Raw genomic sequence first — 16,219 nt, forward strand, 5'->3', positions numbered from 1 at the left:
TTGGTGATAATTCTTTTAATTTGCAGAAAAGTTCAATAATGAAGAGACCATCCAACATCATCATCTTAACATGCAGGCTCTTGGCTACTAAACTTGAGTGTCTCTGAATAACACTCTCTTATAGCTTCTTCCATTGATGTTACCTCACTTAGGTAGTCATCAAGTCTCGGGCTAGTTGATGGTGTTTGAGTGAAGAGACCGTGAAGAAATCTCCATTTGTGCTGCTCCATCATCTTCAAATGTTTTTCATTGTTGTGATATGGACCAATGGAGACTATACGAGGCACGTTGAACATCTTGCTTGTATCCAGCAGGCGTTGGGGTACTCTAAAGTTGCAACAACACTCGCTTCCGGTTGACGGGCGCAATTGCCATCTCGTTATTAGGATTACATGAGATAATTATGGTCTCCTTTTTGCCATCTTGCTTAATCTAAGCCTCCTGCTACAGTTAGTTAATTTACGTTTGTTAATTAGCTAATTAGGTTAATGCATGTTAGGTGTGTTATGGCCTACAACTCATCTACACGTGGCAATCATCTAGTGATGCTTCCCTTGTATAAATAGATAGCTGGTCTCTGCTCTAGGGTTGTAACGAAGACGATCATTGTGCCTCCCAGCAATATATATATTTCTATTCTTCATATTTTCCATTTCTTCTATAACACTATCATGGTATCAGAGTGGGTTTGGGCCACTCCATCCATTGCCAATTGGTTTTGGATGTGAACCCCAGATTACTTCCCACCTTCAAGCTGAGGAGGGGTATTAGGATTACATGAGATAATTACGGTCTCCTTTTTGCCATCTTGCTTAAAGCCTCTTGCTACAGTTAGTTAATTTACGTTTGTTAATTAGCTAATTAGGTTAATGCATGTTAGGTGTGTTATGGCCTACAGCTCATCTACACGTGGCAATCATCTAGTGATGCTTCCCTTGTATAAATAGATAGCTGGTCTCTGCTCTAGGGTTGTAACGAATACGATTATTGTGCCTCCCAGCAATATATATTTCTATTCTTCATATTTTCCATTTCTTCTATAACACTATCACTCGTTTCTGTGATTCTTTGCTGAGTTTGCTCTATTTTGTTACCGGCCCTATTAGTATACACAATCGATTGATAATGGGAATGATGATGTACGTGGTTGTTTAATAGAAGTGCTGAAGTGCAAAAGGCGAGTGTGCGTTACGATATTAATTTTTTTTCACATGCGCTTAGAAGATTTGTGTAACAAATTGTCTTTTTAAAGAAGTTCTCCGAAAGAGTAATTTCACTTTCCCTATTACTAATTTGTGTGAGAGGCATCATGTAAAATGCAAGTGAAACTTTCACGTTCAATAGTATAAATTGAAAATAAGGTGAAAGTAGCATTGAATGAAGTTTGAATTGAAACTTTCCCTCTTATTTGGGGCGAGTTTTTGTGATAGTCATAGGGCCCTATAAAAAGATTGAAGACCATATGAGGCAAAGGGCAATGATAAGGGGCCTAAATGACGCAAGACCATCTTATAATTCCAAAATCTAATGATTATAAATTATTTTGGTTTTCTTCTAAAAAAAAAGTTATTATTTTTTTTTCTTTTTTTCTTTTTTCATTATATATATAATTCGTCCAAAAAAAATTTATATATATAGGAAGAGGCTATAATGAAGACTACTTGACGAATTTTTGATTAAGGGTTGTGAGACCAATTTTTCGATTACATTTCGGCAAATCAACTGTTAGATGTTTAGATATCCATGAGCAGATCAGTTCTACAAATTTTCAACCAAATTGAAAATCGGTAAAGTATCAAACTAGATTAAATAAATAGACAAACCAAATCTTTCAAATTTGAACCGTTCATGTTCATAAACAATAAATCACTATTATAAATGCCTTAACCATTTCCAATTTGGTTGAAAATTTGCAGCAATGATATGCTAATGAATATCTAAACATCTAACGGTTGATTTGCGAAAATGTAATTGAATAGTGGGTCTCACAAAAAATTCATCAATTAGTTCTCATTATAGTGGTCCTCATTAGAGTATCTCCCTATTTATAGTGGTACTATTGTTTGCCCAAAATAATCTCAATATTGAAAGATATATAATGGAAATTAGAGGGGAGTAATCTTAGATAGATTTGGGCATTTCATATTTGTTGGAGGTAATTTAGTTACTTGGCAAAGTAATATCAAGATCAAATACAGAAGCAGAATATAGTGAAACGACACATGAACGATGTAATAGAAGCAAAATATAGTGTATTGAAAATTTCAAAGACATGTAACAGACCACATTGACGATGTCTCATTCTGTTTGTTGTCACAAGGGTTACTCAACTACATGAGAGAATTATGCAATAGCTTATCACTAGACATCTAGACCAAATAGTTTATTTTATTTTATTATTATTATTATTTTGATCAAATACAACAACTAGTCTATTGTGAGTCGAACACACGACCTCCCATTTATAAAGGGGAGACTTATGTCACTAGACCAAAAATTAGTGCAGTTTTAGTCTGTACAATTGTGATTTGTAAGTTGTTTTCGATAATCAGTTCATGTGATCGATGTTTATCTTCCTTTCTTTACAGCGTACACCAACTTAAGCCTTATTTGAGGGTGCTAAATTTATAGAGGAATTCTATCCTCGATATTCAAAAATAAAAATTCAATTTAGAAAAAAAAGAAAAAGAAAAATAGAGGGCATTCTGGCATGTCGATGAGCAACATCCACAGGTAGTTACAGATAAGCATTCGCTCTCACTTCTCTCAAATCGCCACTACAAAACCCCGAGAGTCGGCAGAGTATATATAAAAATAGAAAGCATGCATAGTATAACTATAATTAATATATACAACCTCCCAAAAATGGGTGATCCTTTTGTCTGCCTCCTCAAAACTCGCTGCTTCACCTTCTCTTCCTCCTTCCTTCCCTCCAGACCTTTTCTGCACAGCAAGCTCAGAACTCGGACTCCGCTTGGATTTCCAAAGCCAAGGCCAACGACGACGACGCTTCCGCATTCATCATCGTCGTCGTCATCGTCATCGTCATCGTCATCGTCATCATCACAATTCGTTCTCATTTCGACTACCGGTGAGTGTAATTTCTCGGGAAGCAAATGGATTATGAATTGAGAGGTAGAGATTTATGTTCGTTTTGATTTGCGCTGTGACAGAGTGCTCGGACGGTAGCGTCGTCTTCCGATTTGGCGACGAGAGCGAGAAGGCTGCTTTTGATGAGATTAATAGTCGTCTGGATGCGGAATTGAGTGAAGGATTGGTTGGGGAAAGCAATGTGGAAGAATCGGAGATTGATGCTTCTCCGGCGAGTTCACCTGAGGAGACTGCCTTCCTTGATTTGACCACGGCGGATGAAGTCCAAAGCTCAGCAGTGGTTAGTCTTCACTCTTTCACTACTGCTTCCTTTCTATTTTGTATTGTTTTTTTTTTTTTTTCTTTCAAAGGAATGCTATAACTTATCATTAAAATCACTTTTTACAGTCTTGCTCTGTTATCATTTTGATTTATTTTCCTTCTTGCTTGGTAGTTTTTGTATGAACTAATGGTCAAATAGGAAGGTACATTCACATCCTAAACTTGTTATAGTGTCATTGAGTTTTAGATTTGATTTCTTTCCAGTTTTGCATCAACTGTTCTGTCTTTTATACTTTTTCTTCATTTAGTTGGAACCCCGAAGGAGTGCTTGTTAAATAACCAAAGGCCTATTAGTTTATGAAAGCATGCTCCACAGATATGCTTAATTTAACGCTAACCTTTTCTCAAGCCGCCATATAGTTGGGGTTTTCAGTTTGACACGAAGAATTAGGTGACAATGCCTAGTGGTTGTTACATATATATGTCACACCTTTCTTTCATATTAAGGACCTCAAACACCTTTGTTTTTTGTTGTGCATAGTTAGGTGACAGCTTCCCTTCCACAGATTCACAAGGTGTATTCACAGAGGGTGAATCACACAGCAGGGATGTTTCAGGAGCATCAGCTCCTAGGAAATTGGAATTCCATACAATTGAAGGCTCAGAGGGGTATCCTTCCACAATTTCAGAAGATGAATTGATAGAGGGTGAAGCACACAGAAGAGATGTCACAGGAGCATCAACTCCTATGCCAGTGGAATTGCATACATCTGAAGGCTCTGAGGGGTATCCTTCTGCAAAGTCAGAAGATGAATTAACAGAGGGTAAAGAAGATAGAAGAGATGTCACAGGAGCATCAACTCCTGCGCCTGTGGAATTGCATACATCTGAAGGCTCTGAGGGGTATCCATCTACAAAATCAGAAGATGAAGTAACAGAGGGCAAAGAACATAGAAGAGATGTCACAGGAGCATCAACTCCTACGCCAGTGGAATTGCATACATTTGAAGGTTCTGAGGGGTATCATTCTACAAAGTCAGAAGAGGACTCAACAGAGGGTAAAGAAGATAGAACAGATGTCACAGGAGCACCAACTCCTAGGACGGTTGAATTGCATGCTGTTGAAGGCTCTGCGGGATATCCCTCCACAAAGTCAGAAGATGAATTGACAGAGGGGAAAGCCCATCAAAGAGATGTCTCAGGAGCATCAACTGATAGGACAGAGGATATGCATACTGTTGAAGGTGCTGAGGAGAATGCTTCCATAAATTCAGAGGATGAATTTGCAGATGATAAAACACATAGAAGAGATGCTTCAGGAGAATTAATTCCTAGGATATTGGAATTTCATTCAGTTGAAGGCGCTTTGGGGTATCCTTTAACAAAATCAGAAGATGAATCAACAGGGGGTAAAGAACAAAGAGATGTTTCAGGAGCATCAACTCCTAGAACAGTGGAATTGCATACAGTTGAAGGTGCTAAGGGGTATGCTTCCACAAAGTTAGAAGATAAATTCGCAGAGGGTAAACTAGATAGAACAGATGTTTTAGAAGCAGCAACTCCCAGGACAGTGGAATTGCACACAGTTGAACGTGCTAAGGATAGCCCTTCAAAAAAGTTGGAAGATGAATTCACACAGGGTAAAGCACATATAAGAAATGTTCCTGGAGCATCAACTCCTAGGATAGTGGAATTGCATACAGCTGAAGGCGCTGAAGGGTATGCTAGTTTTTCTCTTGATTCTTTCCTATATATAATTGCAATATAGTTATGCTGCTTAACTCTATGTTTCTTATAAGAATATTATTTTGTTTTGTTGGCAAATGAAAGGCTGATAGAAATCACTTGAGGAGTTAAAACAGTGCTAGTGTCATAGGTGTACCTGTGTTATAAGTGTCAGTAGAAGATTTTTTTTTTGTTTTTTTGTGCAAGGTGTTGATCTATACCAAGTTGGTTCTTGGTAATGTGAAAGGATTAGATGGGAAGCTCCTGGATTAATGCTCTTTTCATATTTCTCTTTCCTTGAATTTGGTGTTTGTCTCCTGCTAACGGTTCCTTAACCAATTAACTTCCTCTGTGAACTACTTTGAATGACAAATTCCCTTTTCTTTTCTTTTTTTCAAACCTTAAAGATAGAGCTGGGAGAATCCTCTTCTTTCATTGCACTCCTTACAGGAATCGTTTTCAATGCTTTTCTATTTATTTATTTATTTTTATAGAAACACTCTTTATCACTATTTCGTTCTAAATCTTTTACTTAGGAACATCCCACTCACCTTATTTTTCTTTTAGCTTAAAATTTGTACAGCAGTAATTTGCTTCAAAGAAGGTCACCAAACCTTCCTCTATCTTCTTTCAATTAAGGGGAATGAACGGATCTATTGCTTTTGGTATTTGATTGACTTGGGGGTTCTAGAATAGCTTGCTAGGTGGAGGTAGTTTGGGTTTTAGGTAATCCACTTCTGATAGTTCAGAGTTTGAACATAGATTTGGGACGATCAGGAAGCTGAAGAGGGGTAAAAATTTATGGAGATTATGAGAGCATTATTATGAGTCATTTTTTGGGAAGGAAATAGTCTTAGTTTAAGGAAAAGAAGAAGTAATCAAGTACTCTCCTTACTTGTCCTCATTTTTTTTTTTTGGTCGAAGAATTACTTGTCCCCATTATTCCACTATATCTCTAGAAGTGCTACCCTTTAAAAGTATCGTATGATCTTTGAGCCGGTCTTGTTATTTGGTAAGAAGGTGCAACTTTGGTGACCATAACAATACATATTTTTTTTATGGAGGGAAGCTATTAGTTTATACCTGTGGCTGCAACTGTAAGGTCAAGAGGACAACTGACAGTTTCCTTGTTCAACACATTGAAGGTGAGGATTTTAAACCCATTACAGTTTCAAACCTGACCAGATCAAGTTCCTTTCAGGGGAGGAGAAATGGTCCAATAGCTATTGCTTGGTTAGGAAAGTAATATCTGCATTGGTTGGAATCCCCTTGTTGAAATCTGACAACTCCTTTAGACCTTTACCCTAAATTTTTCTAGTTACAAAAATTTCTACCATCTATAACCAATCATTATCATAGGCATCACTCACTTTCATTGTTCTACATATATAAGTCTGCATCTCTCTCTCTCTCTATATATATATATATGTGTGTGTGTGTACACATACACAGTGAGCGACAGATTATATATATAACCATTACCAATTAAATCCTAAGAAGTAAAACCTTTTGATATAATACAGTCGTTATTTTTTATTATTATTATTATTATTTTTTTTTAGAAGAAGAAAATTACTACTGTATGGTTAATCTAGCCATTCATTCCTTATGTTAGTTCATCATATGTACACAGGGAGGACATCTCTGCACTTCTACTATCAACTGGTGCTGCATTATTACCGCATCCCTCAAAGGTACTTCTGGATTGCGAGCTTTAACGTCTTTATTTATTGATGCACGTACATTTTACGGTTTCAGGCAATAAGAATGGTACACGATGTTGACTACATTGGTGGACATACTTTTCTGTGTAGGATCTAATATGTTCTTGATTTGTTAATGCTCAAAGTTTGGGATTTGGCTCAACTTTGCTCTGATGAATTATTAATGTAAAGACTTTGGTGCCTGGTCCTATTAAATTTTATGTATGGCAACCTGGCATGCATGTTCCTGCTTTTATATGTGAAACTTGGACAGTATATGGAAGGGTTACTTCTGAAATTTGGACTGCACATTATAATTGATCTTTGTTAATACAGCATCCATAAAGGAATTTAATGCTATAGTCATTCTTGAATTAAGTTCCATTTTACACTCATTTAAACACAGGTCCACAGACACATTTAATCCTGATATATGGTTTTCCTTTAATTAGCTTTGCCCCTACTGTTTGTCTGGTGGTAACACACACACACAGAGGTGACCTTTTCTTGATTTAGTAACAGTAAGTAATTCAATAATTAATAATGCCAGGCATTGACAGGTGGGGAGGATGCTTGCTTTGTTGCTTCCGGAAACTGGCTAGGTGTGGCTGATGGAGTTGGTCAGTGGTCACTGGAAGGTATCTCCTTCATGATTTTTAATTTCTGCATAACGAACCAAAGTCTATTTCTTTCTTTTAATCTCCTCATATTTACCAGTTAAGAAGAGACTATTTCTCAAACTCTATTTGAAAATTTTAATGCATTAATTTATCTTAGATACTCTTCTAGTTGATGATTTTTTCAGATTTTATATCATATATATTGGTTTTTTTTTCCCCAATATATGGTCCTCAATAGTTAGCTATAGCATTCGTGATATCTCTTATATGTTTCATAGACTTCAGCCTCAACATAGGTTCACATGTTTTCACTGTCACTTTAATGCCTATATTTTAACTATCAGATTATATGCTTAAGAAAAAATTGTGTATTGATCTCGGTTCACCGTTGTGCTCTAATGAAAATATAGTAAATGCCGGTAGCGTCTCTCTCTCTCTGTTCTTTTTTTTTTTTTTTAATCAAAAAATGTAATTAGTCTCTAATATTGCATCCATTTTTGACATTTTGTCATAGCCTCACAACATATCAAATTATAATCCTTAGTAATTGGGGAAAATAGTTTAATTTAATCAATGACTCAACAAGAATGCCCTTTAATTATTTATATCTATACATGCTAATGGAATAAATTATTGTTTTAATCTAACCAATGAAAATTCATCTCAATTACCATTAACCATGACTTGTAAACTCTTTTAGTATTGCCTTACCACCATAACTATGCTAGAATTAATAAGTCCCATATTTGTCCCACCAAAAATTAAGTGTTTTTCAAACCGAGACTAACACTTTGTTCTAGTAATAGAGGATGAACTTGATCTTGAGACTATATATTATATAATATATATAATATTTATTTGCACGTGGGTCCACAACAAAGATACCTAAATCTCTGTACTGTTTTGTAGTGGTTCTTCTTTTTCCTTGGTTATACTAGCACATTCTTTTCTAAAAGCTACTATTAGTTGTGGACTTCTAGTTGACCAAATTTCTTCACCACTTGACCAAGGCAAGAATGCAATGTTTCCCCTTATAAATGCCGTACTTACAATAAATTATACTGAGCTGCTACCAAGTATGTTGGTTAACAATTTTATGTTCTTCTGCAATCTTCAGGGATTAATCCTGGGCTATATGCCCGTGAACTCATGGAGAACTGTGAAAGGTTTATATCCGATAGCAAAGGTATACCATTGACTAAACCAGAAGACGTCCTTGTTAGAGGTGCTGCTACACAAACAAAATCTCCTGGTTCATCTACAGTTTTAGTCGCTTACTTTGATGGTCAGGTATGAACTTTCCATTAATTGTTTCCGGGTCTCTTATAAACAGAGTATGAAGGAAATACCAATGGTAGAGGGACTAGAGGGGTTAACAAGGAAAACCCCAAAATGGAAGCCACATTAGTCGAGAAAGGCAGGGAATTGTAGAATCTTGGATAGTATAGTAAATAATATGCGATTAATAGAGTAAATGGTTTTCATACTGGTTGGTGTAAGAGGTGCTTCAAAGCACATCTACCAGGCCTAAGAAGGTTTGACTATGAAAATCAGGAGGCAAAAACCCTAAGCCAAAAGAGAGACCCAAATAGGTGTGTTCAAGAGTTTCTCGAAAGGCCCTGGGCATATCATGATGAGGGATATTTATAGTGAATTGCTATGGAGGCTAAGATATATACAGCAACCCTAAACTGTATTGCTTCAATGAATTTGGTTTTCAAGGCTGTATGCTGTACTTATTGAAAATTTGATTTTGTAGGCCCTCCATGTGGCAAACATTGGTAACTCAGGATTTATCATAATCAGAAATGGTGCTGTTTTTAAGAGATCATCTCCAATGATTCATGGCTTCAATTTTCCATTACAAACTGTCAGCGGCGTTGATCCCTCGGAACTAATAGAGGTATGTTATAGTATTACATTCCCAAATAAGTTCTAGCATGTTAGCCGATTATAATTGTACTACTCACAAGAGATTATAAAAATTTTACTGCCCTTGATCCTAGAAATGCAGTGAGAGAAGCAGTACGTGTTTATTGGCCGTCTTAGTCTCGCATTGCAAGCAGTAGGTGAAGGTCGAGAGAGATCATTCTAACAAATTTCCTTGTTTTCAGAAATACAGTATAGATTTGGATGAGGGAGATGTCATTGTCACTGCAACGGATGGCCTTTTTGACAACTTGTATGATCAAGAAATCACTTCAATTGTAACCAAGTCATTCCAAAGGAGAATGAGACTTCAGGTGAATAGTCTCAACAGTTGCCTATATATAATTTACACACACACATAAATTGTCTTTTTTTTTCCAAACCTTCTTTGAAAAAGTAAATGAAGAGAGAAAAGTGTGTTGTGCATTTGTTTAGAGGAACTGTAGACAATAAAAAAAAGGATATGGAGTGATGGTGGTCATTGTGCCATTTCTATTCTCAATGAGTCAATGGTTCTGGTACTGTAGTACCAAATATTATGATTACATCAGAAAAATACTATTGTGGTACTCTTTCTTGATAATTTTCCACCAAATAATATTGTAAATATAATTGTTTTTGAGAGAAAACTTTTGGAGTTATCTTGAAGCTAGAAAGACTATACTTGCTAGGGAAACATATAGCTGTATATTACAGTAACTTGTTATGGTTTCTGATATGCATGTTCTTTTGTTTGTCTGTGTGTGCGCATCTCTTTCAGGATATAGCAGAGTTCTTGGCCGCTAGCGCACAGGAGGTTGGGCAATCTACTTCTAGAAGAAGCCCATTCGCAGATGCAGTTGAGGCAACTGGGTATGTGGGATATACTGGTGGCAAGCTCGATGATGTGACAGTTATTGTGTCGCTTGTACAGAAGAAAAGCAGCTGTTAGGTATAATCTCTTTCTTTGTTTCATTCTTTTCAATTCGGGAGTACGAATTGAGGAAGGAAATTTCAATATGTATATTTAAAATAAAGTCGAGTAAACAAAATCCTGGTTTTAGTGATAACATGCTCAATCGAAGTATCTTTAGGAATGTTAGAAAAACAAAACCTTCCACTTGTGGGTTCTCGTCTATATACCTGTTTAGAGACCATGCAATAGAAATTTATTTGGCAGTTGCATTTTGTTCAAGGAACCAAGGATCTTACCAACTAGCCAGAAATGGTGTTTAAATAACTGAAAAGCTAATATATCACGTGTTTCTCCTCTTTATGAATGTTTTGTGGCTTTGTGAGATCAAAATTCTGGGGTTACATTTGGTCAGTCAGAAGCTTTGAATTTTTATTTAAACAAAAATCTTGTGCAGTATGCCATCATCCCATGACACAAAGTAAAGCAGCATATGTTGTAGCTAAGCTTGCATATAAAATGGGTTGGAAGGAAATCCTAAAGGCTAACAACACTTTACTATAGTCCCAAGGCGAAGGAGTATTAGCAAAGCAAAGAATCTACAATTCAAGGACCTAACCTATTACCACACAATTTCATGTTATTCACTATTTTGTAACTAGTTTTGTTTACAATATACATTTATAAATGAATCAATTCATCAAGTAAACCAGCTTGACATGAGTAGTAGAATAGTTCGGCATTGGTTTAGAACTCAAGTTAGTCTATAACTGTATGAAGCTTGTCTATAAAGAGATGGTTAATGGATTGATAAATCAAAGAGTTTTTCATCATATTTTATTGAGATGGTTAATGGATTGATAAATCAAAGAGTTTTTCATCATATTTTATTTACAATTTTAACATTTGACCTCGTTGATATCTTGAATTTTTTTGATCGAATGAGAAATTTCATTAAAGTCCAGGGGCAAGACAAAGTACAAACTGAAAAGGAGATAAACTGGAAAAACAAATGAAAAAGGGAAACTAATAAACTAAAAGGTAAACACCTGGTAGAAAGAATTAAAGGAAATGGTGGTCCAGAGAGGCCATCACTTCTTAGAACAGAGACAATGGAGGTTGGGGGCCTATCAGCCCAATCCAAGGAGCACAACCTTGATTTGGCTAGCTTAGCCGTGGCATCCGCTACTTTTTTTGGGATCCACTTTCAAGTAATGTTTTCAAAAAGTGTCTTGATTTGTCGCGACTAATCTAAAAGGAGGGGGGGTTTCCAGCAAGGGTTGAGGTCAGGATTATCAATTGCTGAGAAGAGATCCTTGCAATCCCCTTCAAGGTGGACATGTCTGATTTGAAACCAGAGGCAAGTCGAAGACCCAAAATAGCAGCAGTAGCTTCAGCTTCAATTAAGGCCTGCAATTGAATTGCCACTGATATATTTGGATCGATACTCGAAATTTTGAACCTCGTTAAGAGCAAGTTCACCCGTTGGGTTACCAGGTCATCCACTATTCACTACTTTTTAGTGTTAATTTCACTCTCTGCGTCACGAGCACAGTGTATTTCGTGCCCTGCGTCACCGTGTACAGTGTTCTGGGTCACCATGGTGACCTGTACAGTGTATTTCGTGCCCTGGGTCACGGGCACAATGTATTTCGTGACTCAGAGAATGAAAATATACACTAAAAAATAATGAATAGTAGGTGACTTGATGACCCAACGAGCAGGGGCGGATCCAGCCCGGGCTGGGTAGGGCTCAAGCCCCACCGGGCTTTTTGGGCCCAATCCTCTCCAGCTCTCCTTTCAACCCCCACCGCTGAACTCGCCAACTCGATTGGAGACTTGGAGCTCTCCCGACTCGGCAACCTGCAAGAGTGCAAGGCTAGAACCAGCAACCCATCTCCGGTCTCCGAGCTGCGCCTCCAGCTTTTCAAGCCCCACTGGCCACCGCCTCCAGCCTTTCAATCCCCACCAGCAACCCGTCTCCGCGCTCGGCGCCTCCGCCTCCAGGTATCTCACCATCTCCGTCTTCTTCTCCTCCTCTGCGACGGCCGAAGGCTCCTCCGATCCTCCTCTTAAGATCTGTAAATAATCGATTTCTAATCTTGTATTCTTGTAAATAATCAATTTCCAATCAGTAAATAATCGATTTCCATTTGATCTTGTATTCTTGTTGGTTTTTAACTAAGGTAATGCCGTAATGGTATAGTTGAAAACTTGAAATGGGTAATGGGTTCGATTTCGGATTTGCATTTGATGTTGATGGTATAATTCAAAAGACTCAAAATGATATAATTGCAATTAGGATTTAATGCCGTTTGCAATTAGGATAGGATGCTTGTGTTTTGCAGTGAATCTGATAGCATAATTAGGATAGCATAATTGATACCAATCTGATAGCATGTTTGTGTTTTAGGCATCCAAATGACCAAATTATAAACTCTAGTTGTTCTATTACTCAAACAGGAATTTGATAGCTTCTTTGACTCAGAATGCATATTCAAAACCGGCCAGTTCAAAAGAAGTTGGCCAAAAATCTAGATAGTTTTTACTTCAGTTTGTGGATAGACAAAATATTATTAATCTTCACCATTACATTTTCTAAAATGATACCTTTTTTTTATTCCCCTCTCAAATTGATCTTTTCCTGTACATTAATCTCAAGAGGAACAAAATCACCAACCCGAAGTTTATCTTCACTTCTTTTAAGTCTTTCTCTGTAATCTTTTACTTGCATAAAGCAATCATGTAGCTGCAGAAAATAAAACAACGTGCATTAACTTTAGGCAATGTTCCAGAGAGTTTACTATCTAGCAATCTGATTGAAAATACCTTGAACAACTGCATCTTCTGGTGTGAAGTGTTCTTGTTTGCATTTACCAATGCATCCTCCAGCTTCTGTCCCAGTGAGACTAAATTATACCTTTGGTTTTACGTCATATTAGGTCTAGGCATCCAAATGACCAAATTATAAACTGTAGTTGTTTATTTGATTAAATTGGTTTTGCACAGGTTGTTAAATTGGTTCTGTTACATTTGATTAAATTGGCGGTTTAGATTGTCCACCATAATTTTTTTTCTCCCTTCGTTAAGAAGTTCAAGCCCCACCAAGGTTGTAATCCTAGATCCGCCCCTGCCAACGAGTGAACTTGCTCTAATAATAACGTTTGAAGATGCATGATGTGATTCCTCCTAGAATCCTACGGTCCTAGTTGAGACTCGCACATAAGCAAGGCTTGGCAGTTTTATTTGAAAGTTTGACTGAATCATCGATAACACAAAAGCAAAGGGAGATGCCCCATAATCATGAAGTTGGGTCCACTCACGAGCTCAATAAGTCCCAATTATAACTCTCAACACCATGCCAGGCAAACTCGGATCATCCAAAAAAAGGCAAAGTGAAAAGGAAACAATGCAACTGCCACTTTTACATTATTCAAATTCCAGATTTAATGCTGATTTTCATTATTACACTACATTTCCGGCGGATGTTACATCAAGTTAGCATAATAATCATTCACTAGAGCCCTATGATGCAAGTATGGATGCTAGCTGGGTTTGTATGATTCAATGCAACTGATTAAGAGCTTTTCAAACTCGATAGTCCCCACCTCCACATGCGAATCTCGATTGATGATGATGATCATCATCATCTCCTTTGCAATTCAAAGTCAAATGTTTTGTAAAGTTCAAAGTTGAGTACTTGAATGTTCTAATGACTTTTTTTTTTTAATATTTTTTTCTCTTTTATTTTTTTGCAGACGGGTGATAAGTATAGTTCTCTGAAATCTCGAACAAGACTCAAAAGAGTGGAGAATGTTTGTATATGGATGTGAAGATGTTTCGCATGGGATGTCATAATTACACACGTCTAGGAAATTTTAGCAAGACTTGAGAATCCAAAACAAAGTTCATGTAGTATCGTTATAGAAGTCTCGAATCATTTTAAATGATACCAGTGCAAGATATGGACGACTCATTGGGAAAAATATTTTTTCTATTGTTGAATTATAAGATTGTGGCAGCCGAATATTTTGTCCCAATTATAGTAAAATCTTGGTGCTCTAAAATCATTTTTATTGTTGAGATAATCAGAGTATTATATACAATTGACGCTAGTCGCTTATATATGTTAGGAATAAAATTCACAACGAGCACTTTAACTCTAAGTTTTAATCAACACGCTGACACCTTAACTTTAGACTTCGGTTATAATTTCTAAATTTTAAAGTACCAAAATCTAGTTCTGTACTTGAACTGCCGAAGTATTTATAATTGGATGTGATCCTATGTATTAAGTCCGTCTACCAAAACATAAAGCAAATTTACTTGTATTTACTGTTTTGGCTACCCAGAAGAATAAAAAATATACCTAAAATCATACCTCAACCGAAATCAAGTCATTTTCCTTTACCCATTTCATATTTCAGTTGAGACTATCATTATAACTCACTAGCTCGTGCCTATTTGGTTTAGAAAAGGCATTGCAAATGTGCTTGAAGGTTTCTCTGGAAAAAATGAGGAGATGAAATGATTTCACCAACCTCGAGCTGAGACAATCAATCAATATCAATATTGGTGGTCCTCTTGCGTGGTTGGCTTTGGTTTGAGCTATATGCCACATTTATTAGAACGTGGAATGCCAAAATAGGCACCATATATCCTCATGCCTTTGTCTATTCCAAACGTAACAACAATCCTGTTATGTTAATATCTCAGCAAATCTCAACTGTATACATGACATTGTCCCATTTTTGGTCTTAATTAGTCTACACGTCTTTTCCATTTCTTTCTTTTGTTTCTTTTCTTTATTATTTCTTAATTTTCCTTTCATCACCATCTCTTCATAGAATCTAGTAAAATATCAACGCATCACGTCTATTCGATTGATTTTCGATTTGATTTTCAAATCATGTTTTTTTAGCAATTATTTGTTTGTTTTTATAATTGAACGTCGGCCCATAGTCCACTAATTATTTAGTCTACACGTCTATTAGTTAGTTGATTAGTAATTAGTGCTCAATTTGGTAATATTTCTTGAAACGTTTCTCTCAATTAATTTTTTTTTATCTTTTTTTTTTCGTTCGAAAAAATTGGAGTAAACTTGTGAGGCGACTTAGGGGGTGTATTGTATTTGGATTTGTGCAGACTTTTTTTTTTTTTTTTTTTTTGAAATAGGGTCAGTACGGCTGCCCTCAAGCCTTGACCATTAATGAAACCTCAGAATACATGGGGGGGGACATGATACCTAAACCCCAAAATACAATAAGCATAGAGAGAACATCCTAGATTAAAACCGGGATTCTCCACAAAATCTATGTATTCTAACAAGCACCAATTAGCGAAGAGTGCATCATTGGCTACTCTATTTGCTTTACAAAGGTGGTGACATACCGGAAAGATTATGCTCACGCGGAGCCATAAGTTACTATGACTATCAGCTTTCCCACTATGTTGCCATCGAAAAACAATTTCGGTGACACTAAGTTTCATCCTGCCACTAGGAGGTTGCGACCATTTGGGAACTCGCCACCAAGCTAGGGCAGACCAGGCACACAAAAGGTGCAGTCCGGGACAGAGCCCACGTCGCCCTACCACTACTCGATAGGGACTTATTACCGGCATAAAGCCACAATTAACTAATAAAAACCAAAGACAATAAAACATAAAATAAAAGGAAATTGGGCCCATAGCCCAAGCCCAGGCCCAAACCCCACTTAGCCCAATCGAAGAGAACAGCTGCCTGCAAGCATCTCGCCACCGATCTGCAAGCATCTCCCCACCACCCCTTCTGCAACTCCTCCGTCGTTCCATCACCGGCAGTGCCTCCGCCGGCACCTCCCTTGCAGCATGCGAACGCAGGTCGCCCCACCAGCCCTTCCTCATTCCCAGCACACCAAAGAGATGAGCCGCCTCTCCCAAGCCTTCCCCTCTCCAGATCGTATCCACACGAACTGAACCCGATCGAAAAATTCCGATCA

At 37.2% G+C, this 16,219-nt stretch overlaps 1 protein-coding gene across 2 annotated transcripts; it reads left to right on the forward strand.

Moving 5' to 3' along the window:
• The first annotated feature begins 2,771 nt into the window (after positions 1–2,771).
• On the forward strand, positions 2,772–10,995 carry LOC133744060 (probable protein phosphatase 2C 71). 2 transcript variants are annotated; one of them, XM_062172188.1, is made up of 10 exons: positions 2,772–3,091; positions 3,174–3,391; positions 3,914–5,091; positions 6,731–6,791; positions 7,351–7,438; positions 8,538–8,710; positions 9,180–9,323; positions 9,535–9,663; positions 10,110–10,280; positions 10,699–10,995. In XM_062172188.1, the coding sequence occupies exons 1-9, from the start codon at positions 2,824–2,826 to the stop codon at positions 10,278–10,280; spliced, it is 2,430 nt and encodes an 809-aa protein (XP_062028172.1). In that variant the 5' UTR covers positions 2,772–2,823; the 3' UTR covers positions 10,699–10,995. The 2 variants fall into 2 exon arrangements, with proteins under 2 accessions (XP_062028172.1, XP_062028171.1); XM_062172187.1 differs by lacking the exon at positions 10,699–10,995 and having other exon boundaries at positions 2,773–3,091; positions 10,110–10,523.
• Positions 10,996–16,219: the final 5,224 nt, after the last annotated feature.

The sequence above is a fragment of the Rosa rugosa genome, chromosome 4, assembly GCF_958449725.1.
Source record: "Rosa rugosa chromosome 4, drRosRugo1.1, whole genome shotgun sequence".
Taxonomy (NCBI): domain Eukaryota; kingdom Viridiplantae; phylum Streptophyta; class Magnoliopsida; order Rosales; family Rosaceae; genus Rosa; species Rosa rugosa.

What these genes read in the sequence shown, in the direction of transcription:
- LOC133744060 (XM_062172188.1), top strand. Translation starts at nt 2,824, where the DNA reads ATGCATAGTATAACTATAATTAATATATACAACCTCCCAAAAATGGGT. An exon ending in CGTTCTCATTTCGACTACCG is followed by an intron (nt 3,092 to 3,173) that starts GTGAGTGTAATT and finishes GCGCTGTGACAG; the next exon opens with AGTGCTCGGACGGTAGCGTC. An exon ending in AAGTCCAAAGCTCAGCAGTG is followed by an intron (nt 3,392 to 3,913) that starts GTTAGTCTTCAC and finishes TGTTGTGCATAG; the next exon opens with TTAGGTGACAGCTTCCCTTC.